The sequence below is a fragment of the Hypanus sabinus genome, chromosome 25 (assembly GCF_030144855.1).
Source record: "Hypanus sabinus isolate sHypSab1 chromosome 25, sHypSab1.hap1, whole genome shotgun sequence".
NCBI lineage: Eukaryota > Metazoa > Chordata > Chondrichthyes > Myliobatiformes > Dasyatidae > Hypanus > Hypanus sabinus.
In genome coordinates this window covers 28,552,381-28,574,739 of record NC_082730.1, presented here as the reverse complement: position 1 = coordinate 28,574,739, position 22,359 = coordinate 28,552,381, and the positions used below count along the sequence as shown (strand labels likewise).

Sequence of the window (22,359 nt, the reverse complement as noted above, 5' to 3'; positions counted from 1 at the left end):
TATCAGATTTTTTACTTTATATATTCAGCATCTTTTTAAATACCATGACTGAACTCAATATCAAGGAATTATATGCCGTATGTTGTTTGAAAACTTGGCATGATTTTTCAAAGTTCAGTTCACAGAGTACATCAGGAACTCAATGGTGTGCGTACACAATGACAGCAATACTTGCCAAGTGATAAATGGTTTACTGCACACTTCAAATCACTTCCATAATGACTTGGACTATCTAATCAACATAATACACATTGTGCACTCCGTGAAATTTTAAATTTCCGTTGTGGAATATAGTTAAAATATCATAATATCATAGGGCATGGAGGAGTGTAGCAGAATTATTGATCTATATGCAAGGAACATGGATCCATAATTGCTTGTAAGTGGCATCATGGGTAGTCAGGGTTGTGAAGAGAGATTTTGGCACAATGGATGTCATAAATCGCGCCACTGAGCACAGGAATTGGGATGTTGAAGTTTCATAAGATGTTGGTGAAATCAAATTTAAAATATTGTGTCATCTAACAAACAGGAAAGATATCAGTGCAGAGAAAATTTACAAGGATGTTGCCAGGGCTTGAGGACCTGAGTTACTGGGATAGGTTGAATAGTTTAGGATTTAATTCCCTGGAGAGCAGGTGAATGGGGTACATGAAATTATGAGGGGTATAGATGAGCTTCCCCCCTTCAGTTTTGGTGAGACTAGAACTAGTGGCCATAGGTTCAGGGTGAAAGGTGAAATATTAAGGGGAATTGGAGGGGGAAACATTTCACTCAGAGGGTAGTGAGAGTTTGGAGGAACCGCCATCAGAAGTTGCAGAAGCAAGCTATCAACGGTAACATTTAGAGATGTTTGGTACATTGATGGGAGGGGTATGGATGGATATGTTCCATGCGCAGATAGATCAGACTTGACAGAAGACCTGGGTACCATGGACTAGATGGGCCCAAGAGACTGTTTCCATCTTGTAGTCCTCTAAAAAATCTACTCAAAATAAAAAGCAAGACCAAAAGCATTGTAGAAGTTACTACTGCCTCTATTCTTCTGAGATAATAGTCTGAAGAATTCAAGAAGACAATAAATTAATTGGCAAGGATTATACTTTTTATACGGTTACCTCCAATATAATGAAAGAAGTAACACATATTCAAATTTAGCCTCTCCTCAAACAGAACATAGTAACAATCACTTTGTGACAAGACACAAAATTACTTTGCACACTCACTGGCATCAGTATCAGAAATATTCATTATGAAATTAGTTTATTGGAACATTCAGTCCAGTAAGTGCACTATTTTGAAAAACATCCAACATCACAACATCAGAAGCATCAAACAGGCCATGAACCACATGAAACAGCAGTCAAAGATAATCAGTTCCTTAAGGTTGGCATAGCTGTGGGGAGGTAGTGGGGATAAGTTCCCACTGCATATTAAACGCTTACAATTTCAGATAGCCTCTGAAAACCAAATCCAGCTCCTGGCTTTGTTACTAAGCCCAGTGGAAAAAGGGGCAAAGGCAAGTTACTGGTGCCTTAAAACCAGTTTCTTTGGGCAGATGGCACTCCTCAGTCACAGCTGGCTGCTCATTTAGGAGAAGGAAAACTCTGATCTCAAACCTCTGCTGCCTTATGGCTATACCCACTCATGGGAAGGCTTCGGGAGTAAATCCTGAGGGAAGACAGCGGAACTGGAATCCCTAAGTCAGTCCGACGATGAATTCAACACTGATTGGCAACTCCTGAGATGCCGCCAATGCCAATCTATATCAGTCTCTGCCGTTCCTTTGGATCCATCAGCTGTGTGGAGAGGGGGAGCCTGCAGCATGGACAACAGCTTGCTCCCCATATTGCACTGCCCTGGGTTGAGTGCCGGCTGGCGTATCACAGAGACAGCTGGGACACAATACCCATGGTCGATCCCAACCAAAGAAGGGCCTCAAAGATCATCATTCATAATATTATCAATATAATGTTATATTATATTATTATAATATAACAGCAGTAAGATTTGCTTTGGCTGTGGATTTATGTATTCTCCTCCAGTTCAACAAGGCCCTTGAAGATTTTCAGGCTCCCACCTGAAAATTTGCAATCGCTCATGGCTGTGCTCCATGTTGTTGATTCTCACCTTCTCCTCACTATTTCTCACAGCTACAGAAAAGCTCAGTTTGCAGGAAGCAATCACAGAGGTGCAACTTATTTAAACCACAATGGCTTAAGTTTTAATGACAAGCCTTTGTTATTATCTTTGAATGTTAGGATGACCCAATCTCATTACTATCTCTGATCTTCCTCACTTTAACTTTTCAATTCCCACAGCTAACCGGGAAGTACAAGGTGGAAGAAGAGTATAGAAAATTAAATAACATCAGGGAAAAGAGCTTAAGAAAGATATAAATCAATGCCACCGACTTTTCAATTTTTAGCTGCGTTGATTATTCTAGAATGAATTAAAACTTCAAGTTTTAACCTGAAAGGAGAGAAAAATATTGACTGCCCTGAAGAAGGCTACATCCCAAGAGATGTAGAACAATTTCAAACTGAGCTGCTAGATAACCCAAGGGTTACAGAATGTGATTGATATCTGTATCAAATGATATAGCTCTGTCCATTACAAAAAGGGAAGGTTCTTAATATACACTCATTAGGTGCAGTAGTGATGTAATAAGGTAGTCTACTGCTTTATGTGGTCATCTGCTTCTGTGTCCCATCCATTTCAAAGTTTGACACGTTGTATGTTCAAAGGTGCTCTCTTGCACATCACTATTGTAAAGTGTGGTTATTTGAGTTGATCTCGCCTTCCTGTCAGCTTGAACCAGTCTGGCCATTCTCCTCTGACTTCTCTCATTAACAAGGCATTTTTGCCACAGAACTGCCACTCACTAGATCCCCCCCCCCCCCACACCATTCCCTTTAGAGAAAAATTCCCCAGGAGATCAGCAGTCTCTGAGAGACTTAAACCATCTCGTCTAGTGCCAACAATCATTCCACAGTCAAAGTCTCTTAGGTCACATTTCTTCCACAATCTAATATTTGGTCTGAACAACAATTGAACCTCTTGACCATGTGTGCATGCTTTTATGCACAGAGTTGCTGCCACATCGTTGGCTGATTAGATATTTGCATTAACGAGAAGTACAGGTATACTAAATATAGTGGCCACCGAGTGTATGCTTTCATGTAGAGCTATAACACAATGAGAAACTCAATGAACTGTGTTTGTCTCTCCCTTCCTTCTGCTGCACAAGTTCAATATCGTAACATGGCTCTGTCAATGATGAACACTCTGTCAGAATGACACTTCTGATGAGCAAAAACAACAGATTTCAAGCATATTTAAAGATGGGTAACACTGCTAACCTTTACATGGATTTTGCAAGTAAATGTCACATATTTTTAAACCGAACTGAGTGGCTGTCATTCCTAATAAGCAAGAGCTGTTTTGTCTGTTCTGCCTGGTACCTCTGGGACGTGTATTCATAGCTGCCCTTGTTACCACTGCAGTTTGTGGACACTTTCTAACAAGCACAAATTTGCACAGTTCCCCATGTGGATTATTGATTAGAAAACAGACGAAGATGAAAATCACAATGCATTCGATTTTTTTTTCTCTGCTGACTGCTAGACTGCAATTAACCAACCAATCTCTAAAAAAAAGTAGCCTTAAAAGCCCTTGCAAAGGAAGAACGTTAAAAGGCAATCGGTGATAACAATGACATTTGACTTTGATTGGCTGTTGAAATTCAGGGGAAAATGAGTGATGTAAATCTAGCAGGAAAATAATGCGGGGGTACATGTTTGGTTTTAATTTGTGAGTTCACTGGACACTGACATTTATTGTTCAACATTAATTGCTCCCAAACTGAGAATCAATCACTTAGGTAATCCCAGAGCCACAAAGCGCAGAGTATGGACAGCAGGATTCATCTTCCTAAGGGCATTAGTAAAGCGGGTGGGTTTTTACCATGGTTACCATCACTCAGGCTCGCTATTAAAAAAAATAATTATTTATTTAATGGCATGAGTTTAAATTCTCCAGCTGCTGTGGTGAGATTCTGTATCACTGGTCCAGAACTCGGGCTGTTAGCCCTGTAAATTAACCATGACTCTAACACCCTCTAGGTTAGCCATGATCTTGATGAATAAAAGCGTGACCTAGTCACGCTGTCATTACTTGTGTTCTTCAACCTGCTATGGCTTGTCATACCCATCCTTAAATTTCCTTTTCAGCACGGAGTTAAACACTCAAGTTACATTTGGGCAGCTGCAAGGGTTTAGTGGCTGAAAGAAAGTGTTTTATCTGTGGAATCTACTCGTTTTACAGCTAATGGTGTCATTGGCAGTGTTTTAGTTTTGTACAGTATTTAGCTTGCATCTGTTCCTGACAGGACAGAACTGAACTAAAATATCACCTGTGGCTGTACAAGCTGCAAGTCTTGTCCATAGACACCTGAAACCTCAAGCACACATCATCAGACATGACCCCAGAACACTGCCTGAATGAACAGGGCAGAGGTTCACTTAATACTGGGGCTTAAACATCATTATTCTTGCATTGAAATTATCCAGTGGATTTCATTATCATATCGTCTTGCTGGTTGGTAACGTACAGCCTCCCCACTGCTCACAGACATTAATTCTGATAGCTGAGCTAAGATCTACTCACACAGGGGACACAAAAGAGACTACAGATGCTGGAATCCAAAGTGATCACTAAATTCAGTGGATCAGGTAGCATCTGAGGTAAATGGAGTATCACATTTCTGGTCAAGACCATCTAGTCTGAAAGAGGAGAGGCGAGATAGCCAGTTTAAAGATGTGACAGGAAGGGACGGAGTAGGAACTACCAAGTGATAGGTGGATCCAGGAGTGATAGGCAGACGGAGGAGGGAAGAGTGGAGACAGGAGTACAAGAAGTGATATGCGAGAGGTGACAAAGACTGCGGATGATAGAATCTGATAGGAATGAACGATGCTTGGAGATGCTTAATGATTACTTGGGGTTTATGCTCTGCCCATTGTCCAGGGAGTGGCGAGCTTCAGAGATGGTCATACACGTCGCTGCAACAAGCTTCCCAGACAGGCGCAGTTCACTTACGTGAGCGAGATGCTGAAGTGGAAACGCTGCCGCAACCCTTTGAAGGTTATGAAGGACTGCCGAGGGAAGCTCCGAGTGGTCATCTCGCAGTACGGCTTCTCGTACTCTCCCGGCAGGCAGTCACATTTGAAACCCCCGACCAAAAGGTTGACACATGCCCCGCCGTTCCGACAAATTCCCGGAGAACACCGGCCCGACCGAGAATTCACTTCACAGTAGCTCCCTGAAGAAAAGATAGATCAGCTTAGTTTCAGTAAAGGGAGCTGGTTGTAACTAGATGAATTCAGAGTTACAGCAATTAACAGCTCATAGTCAGCATTAACTAATGAGAATAATGCATTCTAGCAAAATATATACAGTGCTGTGCAAAAGTCTTAAGACACACACACACACATATATAGCTAGAGTGTGTAAGACTTTAGCACAGTACTGTAGTAATTTTATGTATTGCACTGCTCTGCTGGTGCTGCAAAAATTCCATATTTCCTGACATACGCGAGTGACGATAAACCTGATTCTGTTATGGGTCTCTGTTGTGGACCGAGTGTGGGACAGGGGAAGGGATCAGGAAACACTAGAGAGACATTCTGAAATGATCAATAAATGAATTGTTTGGATTCAAATGACCTTGCCTGGATTTTGCTAGAATGTGTCCCAGGGCTGGGTGTGCCTGCACCTACCCCCGACACTCCTTCTAGCCATCTGTCCCACACCCCTCCCATGGTGCTCCACCTTCACTATTCTCAATATTCTTTGCTCTGCCAGATATACAAACTCATTCTCCACTCCTTGTTGAAAAATACAGTACTATAACAAAGGTCTTAGGCACCCTAATATGTGCCTAAGACTTTTGCCCAGTACTTTAATTTCCGCATGAATAGCAACATGACAAATGTTTACTTGTGCCTATTTGCAACCTTCAAAAGAGATGGAAATTGGTTCTTTGGTGAAAGGATTAAATATAATTTGACGTCACACATGGTAGCTGACATGAACTAAAGAGAAACTGGATTGAATCTTTTCCGCACTATTTTTTACTTACTAACATGTTTCCTATAGCAGGAAACTGGCCTCACCAGCATTCGGAATCAGGTTTATTATCACCAGTGCATGTTGTGAAATGTGTTAACTTAGCAGCAGCAGTTCAATGCAACTCACAATATAGAAGAAAAAAATAAGTAAATCAATTACAGCATAGGTATATTGAACAGATCAAAAATCTTGCAAAATCAGAAACAATATATATTTAAAAAGTGAGATAGTGTTCAAGGGTTCAATGTCCATTTAGGAATTGGATGGAAGAGGGGAAGAAGCTGTTCCTGAATTGCTGAGTGTGTGCCCCAGGCCTCTGTGCCTCCTACCTGATGGTAACAATCTTGTACAACCGCAGCACGTCCTCCCCACTTCTTTACTCAATGCCCTGACTGACGAAGGTCAGCCTATTCACCACCCTGTCCATCTGTAACTCCACTTTCGGGGAACTATGTATTTTTTCACTCCTAGTTCACAACACTCTGCAGGGCCCTGCAGTTCACTGTGAAAGTGATACCCTGATCTGTCTTCCCAAAATACAACCCCTCTCACTTCCCCAAATTAAACTCCACTTGACCTCGCCCATCTCCTGCGGCTCCACACGAACATGTTCACTTGGAGGGGTCCTATTCTCGCTCTATCCAGTTACTCTTTCCTCCTTTACAGGGGCAGCACAGTAACATAGTGGTTTGCTCAATGTTCTGCCGCCACCTGTAAGGAGTGTGTACATTCGTCCCTGTGACTGCCTGTGTTTCCTCTGTGTGTTCCGGTTGGTAGGTTAATTGGTCATTGTACATTGTCCTGTGTACATTGTACATTGTCCAGGATAAATCAGTGGGCTGCTTTGCATCATGGCTTGAAGGGCTACTTCTTGCTTCGTCTCCACAAAAGTAAAAAGTTTAAAAAGTTGCCACAGAGAATCTGTAAATAAGAGAGCATTGGAGGAAGAAATTGCATGATTATATAAGATATGTTAATGTTATCTTCACACTACTGTTTACACCTGCAGAGTGAAAATCCTGACAGAAAATGTACCTTATGTGAAGGTCTGATATTCTAAGCATGGTGCCATGCCTCAGTATGTGCAAAAGCTGGTTTTCTTTAGAAAGCTATTGACATAACTGTAACGTGGATGCATCTGTCTGTTGTATTCACTGCAAGTGGAACTGCAAAGCAGAATGTGAGGGATTTTATGAATTATGTGGCTTCTTTTGACTAGTTCTTCCAGAAAATCCCAAGCTGCAATGGGAACATTTCTGTATAATGATGAATGGCCCACAACCTAGAATATTAACTGTTTGCCTCTCCAATTGTGACTCTCGGTGACACCACTGGTCACAGCCCATTACTAGACCCAATATTATGCTTATGACTGGCCACCTGGGATGGACTGGGATTCTCAGGGCACAAAGCTCATATTCCAAGCTGCGGACCATTCATCAAAATACAGAAATGTTCTGCTAATATGTCATCAACCTGCAATGCTCATTTCCACATATCCTGAAAGATCTTCCCTATGCGTTCTATTTTTGTAACTATTATCAAACTTACTGAGCATTCAATAATCTTTAATAATGTTACATGCATAGAAAACATCTAGAAAGTCCAAAGAATCATTTGGATTAGCATCTGAAGGGACAGAGTTTTCAGAAATAACTTTGATATATCTATGAATTGAATTCAATTGAATTGATTCTGTTATTTACACCCTTCACGTACACGAGTAAAAATCTTTACATTACGTCTCCGTCTAAACATGTAATGTGCATTTTATAGTAATTTATAATAATTAGTATGTACAACAGGACAGTCAATACAACATAGAAATACAGTTGTATCAGCATGAATTAATCAGTCTGATAGCCTGCTGGATGAAGCTGTCCCGGAGCATGTTGGATCTCACTTTTATGCTGCATTACCATTTCCCTGATGGTGGTAGCAGCTGGAACCGTTTGTGATTGGGGTGACTCGGGTCCCCAATAATCCTTCGGGCCCTTTTTACAAATCTATCTTTGTAAATGTCCTGAACAGTGGGAAGTTCACATCTACAGATGTGCTGGGCTGTCCGCACCACTCTCTGCAGAGTCCTGCGATTGAGGAAGGTACAATTTCCGTACCAGGCAGTGATGCAGCCAGTCAGGATGCTCTCAATCGTGCCCCTGTAGAACGTTCTTGGGATTTGGGGGACCAATACTAAGCTTCTTCAACTGTCTGAGGTGAACGAGGCACTTCACCACACAGCTGGTATATACATAGCATGTGAGATCCTCGGTGACATGTATGCCAAGGAACTTAAAGCTGTTCACCCTCTCAACCCCAGATCCACTGATGTCAATAGGGGTTAGCCCGTCTCCATCCCTTCTGTAGTCCACAACCAGCTTCTTTGTTTTGGCGACATTGGGGAAGAGGTTATTTTCTTGACACCACAGTATCAGGGTGATGACTTCCTCTCTGTAGGCTGCCTCGTTATTATTTGAGATTAAGCCAATCAATGTAGTATAGTCAGCAAATTTAATTAGCAGATTAGAGCTGTGGGTGGTAACACAGTCATGGGTATACAGACAGTAAAGGAGGGGACTTTGAGCACAGCCCTGAGGGGCACCTGCGTTGAGGGTCAGAGGTGCAGAGGTGAGGGAGCCCACTCTTACAACCTGCTGGTAATCTGACAGTAAGTCCAGGATCCAGCTGCACAGGGCAGGGTCAAGGCCAAGGTCTCTGAGTTTCTTGTCGAGTCTGGAGGGAACTATGGCATTGAATGCTGAACTGTAGTCTAAGAGCAGCATTCTCACATAAGTAACCTTCTTCTCCAGATGTGTAAGGACGGTGTGTGGAGCTGTGGCTATTGCGTCATCTGTTGATCAGTTGTGCCGGTAGGCGAATTGTAGGGGGTCCAGTGCGGGTGGCAGCATACTACAGATATAACCCTTGACCAGCCTCTCAAAGCATTTGCTAATTATTGAGGTAAGTGCAACAGGATGCTAGTTGTTCAGACAGGTTACCTCAGTCTTTTTGGGTACAGGAACAATGGTGAATGTTTAGAAGCAGGAGGGCACTCTACACTGGGGGAGGGAGAGATTAAACATGTCTGTAAACACACCTGCTGGTTGTGCCGCGCACACTTTGAGTACCCGCACTGGGATGCCATCCAGTCCTGCAGCCTTCGGGCTGCCCACTCATGCATACGTCATCCTCAGAGTTGACCAAGCTGAAGGTATCTTTGGTGGCTCTCCTCTGGGGGTCAACGTTGGCAACATCGAATTGAGCGTAGAAGAGATTTAGCTCATCTGGGAGAGAGGCAGCGATGTGGAAAACTCCACTGCATTTAGGTTAGAAATCTGCGACGGTGTGCAGACCCTGCCATAAGCTGCATGTGTTGTTGGTGGAGAGTTGTGTCGGGATCTTGTCCCTGTATTGTTGTTTCACTGCCTTGAAGACTTTGCGCAGATTGCAGCTGCGTTTTGTGAGTTCCTGTTGGTCACTGGCAGTGTAAACTCCGTGTCGCGCATTAAGTGCTGCTCGCACGGAACTGTTGATCCAGGGTTTCTGGTCTGGATAAACCCTGACCAATATCTGGGGGACAACATCCTCGATGAACTTCCGGATGAAACTCGTGACCCCATCCGTGAACTTGGAGACATCCTCATCATGGGAGACAATCCAGTTGACGTCATCAAAGCAGTCCTGTAGCATGGAGGCCGATTGGTCGGACCAACAGAGGATGGTTTTAACTATGGCTGCCTCTTGCTTCAGTTTCTGTCTCTACCACAGCAGCAGCAAGCTGGTGGAGTAATCCGATTTTCCAAACGACAGGCAAAGCAGCCGTTGCGGAAGGGAGAGTTGCAGTAGTCGAGTATGCTATCTCCCCATATGCTCACCTGGATATGTTGACAAAACTTCGGAGAGAATTCCTCATTCCTCATTTGGAGCTGCATTAGTTGATTGACTCTATATTACATGAGAAGAACTTCATCCTATTGGCTGGGACTCTGGCACTAGCACTCTCATCGCTCCATCAGAAGACTGTTCCACCTCAGAGCCTTCAGCATAAACATTTAACACAACAGTGCAGCACTGCGGAGGTTTTTCACAATAAGAGATGTGGGAATTTAGAGTAAATGTTAAATCAAGTCTTTGTCTGCTCTCCTGAATCAATGCAAATGATCCCAAAGGCATCATTGTAAAAAGATGCTGCTTTGGCTACCCCTGATCAAAAGTTATTAACACAGATTATCTAACCACTATCCACCTAGTCTTCGTGGACTTTACTGCATATGACTCAGTTGTCATTATTCTATCTGATGTACAGGCAGTCCCCAGGTTACGTACGAGTTCCGTTCCTGAGTCCGTCTTTAAGTCTGATTTGTACGTAAGTCGGAACAGGTACATCCGGTATTATTTACAGTCAGTTAGTCAAGCGTTTGTCTTAGTATATATTGTATATTTTACCTTTCTATGTATATAAAACACTTAAGAAATGTTTGTATTCCAATAATTAAACCACAGTGTTGCTTAGTAATAATTGTAGCTTTCATCGGGGCAGGGTCTTTCACATGCTCCATTATTCTCACTTTATCCATTATCCTTTAAAATTGTTCCGATCATTGACCGACTGTAGCCTAACGCTTTTCCAATGACCGATGGTGTTTCACCTCTTTCCAACGGCTTTATTATTTCCACTTTATTTTCAATCGCAATCGCTTCCCGTCAATGGAACAGAAACACTGCGGGCTGCGGGACCCGAGCTGCGCCGGATCCCGAGGTCCGCTGGGTCCTAAGGATCACCGCATTGAGACAGGCTAAATGGGACAAGTGGGGGCTGGGCTGGGTTTGGGTATTAGATCCTCCACAATATTCCGCATGGGAATTTAAACTGGAGGTGGCAGTGTTTTTTTAACAAGGTCGAGTTGCGAGCTCGATATCAACCCGGCACAGATGGTACGGGAGTCACTGGATCGACATCAACCTGGCACAGGCGTGGTCTGTCACTAAATCAAACTCAGGAACCTCCATTCTCCAGCCAGGCGCTGATCTCACTGCGCCACCAGCCGACCGGAACGGGGGAATGGGGGGGGGCGGGGTCAGGGTGAATATTACTAAGAGAATTTTAAGCCATATACAAAGTTAAACACAACACAATGTCAACTGCAATGACTTAAAATGACAGACGGTGTTGTGATCCGACTTAAAATGGTGGCCGGCGTTGCGATCTGACTTAAAATGGCGGACGATGTCGCGATCTGACTTAAAATGGCGGACGGCGTTCTCCTTCCTCGGTTCGTAAGTACGAGTTTTCCGTAACTTGGGGACTACCTGTACTTCATTCACAATAAGGAACTGTGGGATTTCCTGAAATCGATGTGAAAGGCATTAAAGAAATTCAAGTCATATTTTTTGCATAAAGGAAGTAAAATTGCAAGATGAGCAGTCTTGACTCCATTCCAGAGATCGCTGTTACCCAACCATATTCATCCACCCAAATTCCAAACATGGTATATTCCAATTTAGTGAAATTGACCCAATGCACCAAGAATTATATTGCGATTTTCCATGTGTAAAAAAAAACTATCAACCAATATGATAATTTAAAATTATCATATTGAATATTGAACATCAATATTCTAATTTTAAAAATCACAGCAGGCTTTTTATTTTTCAACCACAATCTGATTTAGACATTTGAAATTAAAAAGAGTACAGATTACAGGTAATCAGTTGAAATCCCACAAAGCATAGACTGGTTTATTGATTAACAAAATGGTAATTAAAACCATCTAACCATCAAAATAATTGCATTTACTCTGTGGGAGAACTAAAAAGCACAAGCAACTCTTCTGATTCAAGCAACTGAATTCTTCCGATAATTCATCTGATTCAAGCAATTGCGCCAGCATTTAATAAGCATTTTGATAAGCACCATTTAAGTTTGAGGCTGGTTTTCAGTTATACACTTGTTAAGGTTACAGCTGAACCTTCAGAACACTCATTGTAATATTGGCAGTGGTCACTGTAACCTGGCCTATGTGTGAGGACGTGATACAATACTGATTACAGCGGCATATGACAGAGATCTGGGCACATGCCCACATGGAATTCCCAGCTGCTGATGAAGAAACTGTTGAGGATAATTCTGAAGAGTACATAAGAAGGGATTTGGAGGGATCAGGTAATCTTTTTGTTGTCCTTGCCAATAATGAACATACATTTGATATGTCAATGTCATAAGTTTTAATCACTTGCTGAAGAGCAGTTAAAAGTACTTTGGGTTGAAGATTGCTGTACTCGAGCAACAACATTTTTATGCGCTTTCATTCTTTATCAATTCCAGTCACAAAATAAAGGACAAAATTAATTTCATTGACACTCTCAATCCCCTAGTTGTCATCTGTAAATTGAATGACTGATTGGTAGAGATGTCAAGAAATAGTTTCTGTCAGTGTTTACTCTGTGTCCTGTTGTAGCTTTCTGCATCTTACACCCAGGCCTGAGCTAAAATTAAATGCCAAAGAAAAAAAATCGTGGCATCAAGGAAACTATTAAAGAGAATAATATTTTGGACTTAGTAGGTACAGAGGAGGTGTCAGGGGTAAGTTTTTTATGCAGAGAGTGGTGAGTGTGTGGAATGGGCTACTGGCGATGGTGGTGGAGGGAGATACGATAGGGTCTTTTAAGAGACTCCTGGACAGGTACATGGAGCTCAGAAAAATAGAGCGCTATGGGTAACCCTAGGTAATTTCTAAGTTAAGGACATATTTGGCACAGCTTTGTGGGCTGAAGGGCCTGTATTGTGCTGTAGGTTTTCTATGTTTCTATTCCTTAGGTTTCTGTACAATTCAAAATCAAGTGACAATGCATACGTGGAGCTTGAGTATTGAGTGGCACTGGCTATGATTGGCCAAAGAGAGTGGAGTTATAAGCAGATTCAAAACCATTGACGTAGGCCTTTCACCAATGAGCACATAGACAGCAGCTGAACAATATTTCAAACAGTCCTTAGTCTTTACCATCAAAGCCATTACATTCTTGGCCCCACCCACGCTACAGAGGATAGGACTCAGAACCATTGAATAGCGAACATCAAAGAGCAGAGAGTAACAAGTCTCTCAGGTGCAATATTTCACAGGCATACTCCCTCTATTGTACCTACTGCAGGAAGAGTTCCTGCACAGAAAGGGGTGTGACCCAGATCATGTTTCATATCTGGACTAACAGCCACGGCAAGCTCCTCACATCAGTGGAATGCTGATGGATTGACAGTAATTGCTTGAAAATGGTCAAACTCGCATTGTCCAACCAGAAAATGGTATGCTGCTGGGAAGAATGGGGGCTGTGGCAGTGACGTGTGTGTGGTGGGGGGGGGGGGGGGGTGGGCGACTGTGATCGCAGAAGATGCATTACAGCACCATTTTTAATTTAATGTGCCAATGGTTTAATATCATGGGAGTTTCAGACAATACAAGCATACAGTCGATGGTGTCGTTTTTGAAAGAAAACAGCATTTCCTTTTTTTCTAAATTATTTTTTTCTTCCTCTCATCTATCTAGCCAGTTAGTGATGAATTGGGTGGGTAATGATCCCTGCACAACACTGCGCATTCAAGTGAGAGCCTCAACATTGAAGCATCAACAGATAATCGGATTGTAAAACCTCAACTGTACTTTTCTTTCCCAATAGATGCTGCCTGGCCTGCTGAGTTCCTCCAGCATTTTGTGTATGTTGCTTGGATTTCCAACATCTGAAGGTCTTCTCTTGCTTGCGGTAAAAATAGAATGACATCAGTTCACCATTCAGCCTCTCATTTCTGAGCTGGTTCTCCACCACAGCAGCCCACTAGTCTCTTCTCCTTACTTTGAGAACATTGCTTCACCTTACAATATTCAAATTCCCTCCTGAAAGCAATAATAGAAACCACTTCTGTCACACAAATTTTTTTTAACAAATTGTGCTTCCTCAATCTATTGAACACTGAAGAAGGTTATCTAAGATCACAAGGCAATGTTGATCCACTGAATAAGTAGGTCGAGAAATAGCAAATGGAGCTTAATTCAACTAAGTGTGAACATTTTGGACAGCCACATCAAGGTAAGACTTCTGTGAGGAGCAGGGCCCTGGGGAGTGTCACAGAACACAAGAAATTTGGAGTTCAGACGCACGGAGTCATAGGTAGACAGGGTGATAAAGGTCTTTGATGTGTTGACCTTCATCAGTCAAGGCACTGACTACAGAAGTTGGGAAGTCATGATACATTCTACAAGATGCTGATAAGGCCACACTTGGAGTATTGTATTCACTTTGGTCACTTTGCTTGGAACAATGTTATTAGACTGAAAAGATTTACAAGGATGTTGCCAGGACTTGAGGGTCTAAGTTACGGGGAGAAGTTGGACAGGCTAGAACTGGAGCATAAGAGGTTAAGACGTGATCTTATTGAGATGTTGAAAGTCATGAGGAATGTACTGGAGATGAGATGAATTCACTCAACCCTTTTCCCTGCACTGGGGAATCAAGAACTAGAGGTGAGGGGGGAAAGTTTTAACAGGAAGTTAAGGGGCAATTTTTCTTATATAAAAGGGGGTATGGTTGTGCACTGAGCTACCGGGGAAGTGGATGAGGTAGGTACAGTAACAACTTTTAAAAGACACTTGAACAGACACATGGATCAGAAAGTTGAGAAGGTTCTAAGCCCAACACTGGCGACTGTAACTAGCTAGGAAGGGCATCTTGGCTAGCATGGACCAGATGGGCTGAAGGGTCTGTTTCCATGCTGTATGATTCTATTCCTCATCCGTGCTTGGAATAAAATGAACACTGATTTTAGAATTTGCGTCTTTTACTTTTAGTCACTAGGTTATTTGGGAACTGCTTCACTTAACTAAAGTCATATAGACGAAGTGTCTCGGCCCAAAATGTCGACAGCGCTTCTTCCTATAGATGCTGCCTGGCCTGCTGCGTTCCACCAGCATTTTGTGTGTGTTATTCAAATTTCCAGCATCTGCAGATTTCCTCGTGTTTGCTCATATAGACAAATTTTACTTTGAAGCTTTTGTAATTTCTTACCTGTGAGCTATCCTCCAATTGTGGCCTTGTTTTGAAAGCATTGTTTTATTTTAGCTCCTTTATAATAACTGAATCAACTAAAATTGTTCTTGCTCAAGGGCTTTCATTATTTATTCGTATCAATCTTATCACAGCAAATTTCTTACAATTTCTTTGTTCAGTGGTTGCACATTAATTTTTATATTTAAAGTTTCTTAAATTCATTAGATTCAGTTTCTCCCTGGGGTCTGTATTCTCCGACTCACACTTACTGAAACAAATGTCAGTTTTGCAAAGTGTAGCCTGAAGTGAGGACTGAATAATAATGATCTAAGGTGTTTATTGTGGCTACTTCTGGCCACCGCAAGATCTTAATGGGTGTATAATGACTACTGAGAAGAGATGTACTGCTGCTACTGTACAATTAACTCAATTCAAAAAGTCTTTACTGTTACTGTACAATTAAGATAATTTAATACTCACATACTTTGATATACTGGTAATATAAAGAGTATTCTAACCACTTGAGGACATTTGTCTAGCAAGTATCAAATACTAGCACAAAGTCTTTTAACCATTGCTGTTTTAGCCTGTACTGGAAGAAAATCCTTCAGAGACTTCTACCAGCTAGAAGAACAAAGGGAACTGGTGACTTGAAACACGCCACCTGCAAATTATCCTCCAAGGCATACACCATTTTGACTTGGAAACACTTTGCCTTTTCTGCATTGTTACTGAATCATAATTTACAGCTTCAGTTCAGCAATGTTATGACCCCTTTGATCACAACAAGGAAAAACTACATAAAGTTGCAAACTCAGTCAGCTTCACCATGGGCATTAGCCTCCCCAGCACTGAGGACACCTTCAAAAGGCATGCCTCAAAGAGACTGCATCCGTCTTTAAAAGACCCCATCTCATCTCAAAGACACGCCCTTTACTCATTGCTACCATCAAAGAGGTGGTACAGGAACATAAAGACTTACATTTAATATTTCAGAAACAGCTTTTTCTCCCCTGCCATCAGATTTCTGAATGGACAATGAATTCATATACATTATGTCACTATTTATTTCTTCTTTTTTGCTCTCTTTTTGTACAACTAATCTAATTTTTAAAAATATTTCTTATGTAATTTCTAGCTTTTTAAAAGTTTTGCAATGTACTGCTGCTGTAAACACCAAATTTCACAACATTTGATAGTGATATTAAACCTGATTCTAATTCTAAAATGGGTTTTGCTATTTTTGTTCTGGTTGTTTTGTCTTGTAAAAATTATGGATATTTTATGTTTCATTTATGCTTCTTCTTATAAACGCTGTGTATATGATTCAAGGTGCCTGTGATGCTTCTGTGTGGCGCTTTTGGAAAGCATCAAGTTGGATAAGTCGCTGGGACTGGACAAGATATACCCCAGGCTACTGTGGGAGGTGAAGGAGGAGATTTCTGAGCCTCTGGCGATGATCTTTGCATCAGCAATGGGGACAGGAGAGGTTCTAGAGAATTGGAGGGCTGCAGATGTTGTTCCCTTATTCAAGAAAGGGATCAGAGATAGCCCAGGAAATTATAGACCAGTGAGTCTTACTTCAGTGGTTGATAAGTTGATGGAGAAGATCCTGAGAGGCAGGACTTATGAACATTTGGAGAGGCATAATATGATTAGGAATAGTCAGCATGGCTTTGTCAAGGGCAGGTCGTGCCTAACGAGCCTGATTGAATTTTTTGAGGATGTGACTAAACGCATTGATGAAGGAAGAGCAGTAGATGTAGTGTATATGGATTTCAGCAAGGCATTTGTTAAGGTACCCCATGCAAGGCTTATTAAGAAAGTAAGGAGGCATGGGATCCAAGGGAACATTGTTTTGTGGATCCAGAACTGGCTTGCCCACAAACGGCAAAGAGTTTTTGTAGATGGGTCCTATTCTGCATGGAGGTCTGTCACCAGTGGCGTGCCTCAGGGATCTTTTCCGGGACTCCTACTCTTCGTGATTTTTATAAATGACCTGGATGAGTAAGTGGAGGGATGGGTTAGTAAGTTTGCTGATGACTCAAAAGTTGGGGGTGTTGGGGATAATAGACAATAGGTGCAGAAGTAGACCATTCGGCCCTTCGAGCCTGCACCACCATTCTGAGATCATGGCTGATCATCTACTATCAATACCCTGTTCCTGCCTTGTCCCCATATCCCTTGATTCCCCTATCCATAAGATACCTATCTGGCTCCTTCTTGAAAGCATCCAGAGAATTGGCCTCCACTACCTTCCGAGGCAGTGCATTCCACACCCCCATAACTCTCTGGGAGAAGAAGTTTTTCCTTAACTCTGTCCTAAATGACCCACCCCTTATTCTCAAACCATGCCCTCTGGTACTGGACTCTCCCAGCATCTGGGACATATTTCCTGCCTCTATTTTGTCCAATCCCTTAATAATTTTAAATGTTGCAATCAGATCCCCTCTCAATCTCCTTAATTCCAGCGTGTACAAGCCCAGACTCTCTAACCTCTCTGCGTAAGACAGTCCGGACATCCCAGGAATTAACCTCGTGAATCTACGCTGCACTTCCTCTACAGCCAGGATGTCCTTCCTTAAACCTGGAGACCAAAACTGTACACAATACTCCAGGTGTGGTCTCACCAGGACCCTGTACAAATGCAAAAGGATTTCCTTACTCTTGTATTCAATTCCCTTTGTAATAAAGGCCAACATTCCATTAGCCGTCTTCGCTGCCTGCTGCACTTGCTCATTCACCTTCAGTGACTGATGAACAAGGACTCCTAGATCTCTTTGTATTTCTCCCTTACCTAACTCTACACCGTTCAGATAATAATCTGCCTTCCTGTTCTTACTCCCAAGTGGATAACCTCACACTTATTCACATTAAACGTCATCTCCCAAGTATCTGCCCACTCACCCAGCCTATCCAAGTCACCCTGAATTCTCCTAACATCCCCATCAATGTCACACTGCCACCCAGCTTAGTATCATCAGCAACCTTGCTGATGTTATTCTCAATTACTTCGTCTAAATCGTTGACGTAAATTGTAAACAACTGTGGTCCCAATACCAAGCCCTGTGGCACCCCACTAGTCACCAGCTGCCATTCCGAGAAACACTCATTCACCATTACCTTTTGCTTTCTATCTGCCAACCAGTTTTCTATCCATGTCAATATCTTCCCCCCAATGCCATGAGCTCTGATTTTACCCAGCAATCTCCTATGTGGGACCTTATCAAATGCCTTCTGAAAATCAAGGTACACTACATCCACTGGATCTCCCTTGCCTCAAAAAACTCCAATAGATTAGTCAAGCATGATTTGCCCTTGGTAAATCCATGCTGGCTCGGCCCAATCCTATCACTGCTATCTAGTGTGGAGGGCTGTCAGAGGTTACAAAGGGGCATTGATAGAATGCAAAACTGGGCTGAGAAGTGGCAGATGGAGTTCAACCCAGATAAGTGTGAAGTGGTTCATTTTGGTAGGTCAAATAAGATGGCAGAATATAGTATTAATGGTAACACTTTTGGCAGTGTGGAGGATCAGAGGGATCTTGGGGTCCGAATAGGACGTTCAAATTAGCTGCATAGGTTGACTCTGTGGTTAAGAAATCATACGGTGTATTGGCCTTCATCAATTGTGGAATTGAACTTAGGAGCCGAGAGGTAATGTTGCAGCTATATAAGACCCCTTTCAGATCCCACTTTGAGTACTTGCTCAATTTTGGTCACCTCACTACAGGAAGGATGTGGAAACCATAGAGAGAGTGCAGAGGAGATTTACAAGGATGTTACCTGGATTGAGGAGTATGCCTTATGAGAACAGGTTGAGTGAACTCAGCCTTTTCTCCTTGGAGCGATGGAGGATGAGAGGTGACCTGATAGAGGTGTTCAAGATGATGAGAGGCATTGATCATGTGGATAGTCAGAGCCTTTTTCCCAGGGCTGAAATGGCTGCCACAAGAGGGCACAGGTTTAGGGTGCTTGTGAGTAGGTACAGAGGAGATGTCAGGGATAAGTTTTTTTTATGCAGGGAGTGGTGAGTGTGTGGAATGGGCTGCTGGTAACAGTGGTGGAGGCGGATACGATAGGGTCTTTTAAGAGACTCCTGGATGGATACATGGAGCTTAGAAAAATAGAGAGCTATGGGTAACCCTAGCAATATCTAAGGAAATGACATGTTCGGCACAACTTTGTGGGCCGAAGGGCCTGTGCTGTGCTGTAGGTTTTCTATGCTCTAACTAAGATTTTCATTGCACCTGTATATGCACGCTTGTGTGCACATGATAACAAACTTGCCTTTGATAATGCGATCACAAGAGGGACTGCAGATGCTGAAAGATGGAGTGATGTCCAACATGCAGGAGAAACTTAGCAGGTCAGGGCAGCTACTATGGAGGGAAATGGACAGTCAATATGGGGAGAGATTAAATAGACAATTGGTTAGAAGAATGAAGATCTCATTCATGCATGCATGATTCTTAAAGGTCTCAATAAGCTGGATTCAAGGAGCAACACCAGCAAAATGCTGAGGGAGCACAGCGGATCAAGCAGTATCTATCGAGGGGAATAAAGAGTTGACGTTTAGGGTGAGGTCAGGTAGCAACTATGGAGAGGAATAAGCTGTCGATGTTGTGGGACAAGACCCTTCATCCGTGTTGAGTTCCTCCAGCATTTTGTGTTTATTACTCTGGGTCTTCAGCATTTGCAGAATCTCTTGTGTTTATGGATGCAAGGAAGATATTTCCATTGCCTGCAGAATCAAGAACCAGGGATTAGAGCCTTAGGATAAGAGTTAAACAATTTTGATTCAGATGAGGAGAAATTTCTTCACACTGAAGGTCGTGATTCTTTGGAATTTGCTATGATGGCAAGGGTGACAGTTTCTGGTAATCTTTTTAAAGAATATAAATGAAAAATATCCAGAATTGTTGTTGAATTTGTATCTATTGCACAGCTACAACTCTTAACTCAACGTTAGTGAAGCAAAGATCCTTTATATGATCAATTTTGCCATAGCCAAGATCATAAAAGTTAAATCTTTTCATAGGTATGCTGACTGGTTTAAAAAAAAGTTCCAGCTCCCTCAATAAGAACATATTGTGGGTATAAAGAAATACACTCCAAATTCAGTCAGCAGTTTTAGGCTAACAAAATGCAAAGTTAAGAGCTGCAACTAGCCAGCATAATTCATTTCATATTTAGATGCTGTCACAGGATATGTATTTTGACCATGAATGACAGTGAGAGATTATGTCTGGATTGTGTATCCTTTATAAGGCAAACCAAAAAATAATCAGTTCAAAGAAGTAGTTAAAGGACTACTTGCATGCAATTTCTTCAAACTATTTTTCAACAATCAAAACAATTACAACCTATTAAGCCTAATACTCCAAGACTTCTGTCACCTAGAATTACAAAGGCAGAAGGCACACAGAAGCACACCACCTGCAAATACCCCTCCAAGGCACACAGCATCTTGACTTGAAAATATTTTGCCTTTCCTGCATTATTGCCGGGTGTAAACTATGGAAATCCCAATCCCCAGAGTACGGTAGAAAAACCTTCAGCAGATGGGCTGCATCAATTTAAGAAGGCAACTTCCCATCACAGCCTGAAGGGTAAATCAAGGACCAGCAATAAATACTCACATTGGCATCCTGTGAATGAATAACTTATTCATTAAAAAATATTTCAAAAGCCCCCATATTCTTGAGGGCAGATTACAGGTGGACATGAAATTTAATATTGCAAATATACAGCCATTAATGCATATTTGTGCATTAATTAGATAATCCAACATATCCAGACATTGGTAATTCACTAGCCGATATTCATATCAATATTATCAATTTTTGTACCCTGAATCATGTTTTTAAAAAATCAAAAATATAACCAGAATATTACTGCAATTATTTCTAAAAAGGTGTCTTCAAATGATGGCTCCATCTTTAATTATTAATTACTCAACAGACGTTCTACAATACAGCATGTGTTTCAGATTATTAAAACTTCAATGTTCATTATGTTCAAAAACAAATTATTTTCATATATTATGCTAATTGTATTCAATTTTTATTGATGAATGGTTTGCCAACATAATTAGCAAAAGGACCCTCTTGTATAAACTGGCACATTTAGTGCTAGTCACATTGAGAAGCGATGAAATGATATGATGCTGAAAAAATTCAGTGCCTGTACAGAGATGATAAGGAAGTATGACAGGCTTCATTGATTAAAATGTCCTAAGGGCTTAGAAAAAGACTATGGATGTGAGCCAAAGGAAGAGATGTTGAGTAGAGTGCTGGGGAAAAGGGAGAGGATGAATAGGAAACTGGAGACTTATGTACCTGGGCTAAATTGGATAGGGATGTAGCCTTCGTGCTACATAATTTAACTTCACTTATTTAACCCAGTGAAGACTGCAGAAAATTTCTGCTGCTTTTCATCGTCAGAATTTCAGACTCCAGACAACAGTAAATAAGTTGTCATCAGCTGCAGCGTATCACCACAAAGTCCAACGCTGGCCAACCCTAGTTCCAAGATGGCTTGCGTTGACTAATGGCAGCTGGCACTTCTTATAAATGAGCTATATCACGGCTGTGAAATTATAGTTTATAACTTCTTGGAAAAGGTGGAAAGTCCCAGTGAAAATTGACTCTATTTTTCCATTGCATCAGTGCAATGGTTGATGCGATGAGTGGAATCCTGCCCAAATTCTGGCCTGGCAGAAAAGTACATGCATACTAGATAATGCCCATCAAGATGTGGAGTGTGTGGTCAGTGATTCCCTGTGAACTTGTGTTGGAAACCCCTGTATTACTCAGCTGGCAAGCAGTGTTACACTTGCATAACGTTATTATAATGCCTCTCAGGGTTCAATTCTCCCCATAACCATGTGGGTTTCCTCCCACATTCTAAAGATGTATGGGCTAGTAGTTTAGTGGGTGTAATTGGGTGGAATGGGTATGCTGGGCCAGAAGGGCACTTTCTCATACTGTATCTCTAAATAAATAGCTGCAATTCATCTCAGAACTCCTGATACCATCAGTACACCAACATGAGATTCTGCAATGCTTCCGCAAACAGCTTCATTGTCTCAGTGTAAGAGGTTCCAGAACCATCAAAAACCGAGAGCTACTGTGATTTGAGCAGCCACAAGTATCACATTCTAGGCCATCTTCTAAAGTTGTATAGTACC

General features: G+C 41.9%; 1 protein-coding gene across 2 annotated transcripts in view; it reads right to left on the bottom strand.

Annotated features, from left to right (window-relative positions):
* celsr2 (cadherin, EGF LAG seven-pass G-type receptor 2) overlaps window positions 1–22,359 on the bottom strand; it is a 337,925-nt gene that overhangs the window by 172,131 nt on the left and 143,435 nt on the right. For both annotated transcript variants that reach the window (XM_059950392.1, XM_059950393.1), the window contains exon 3: window positions 5,101–5,323. In XM_059950392.1, coding sequence (XP_059806375.1) covers window positions 5,101–5,323 — 223 coding nt within the window. The remainder of the gene's footprint in view (window positions 1–5,100; window positions 5,324–22,359) is intronic.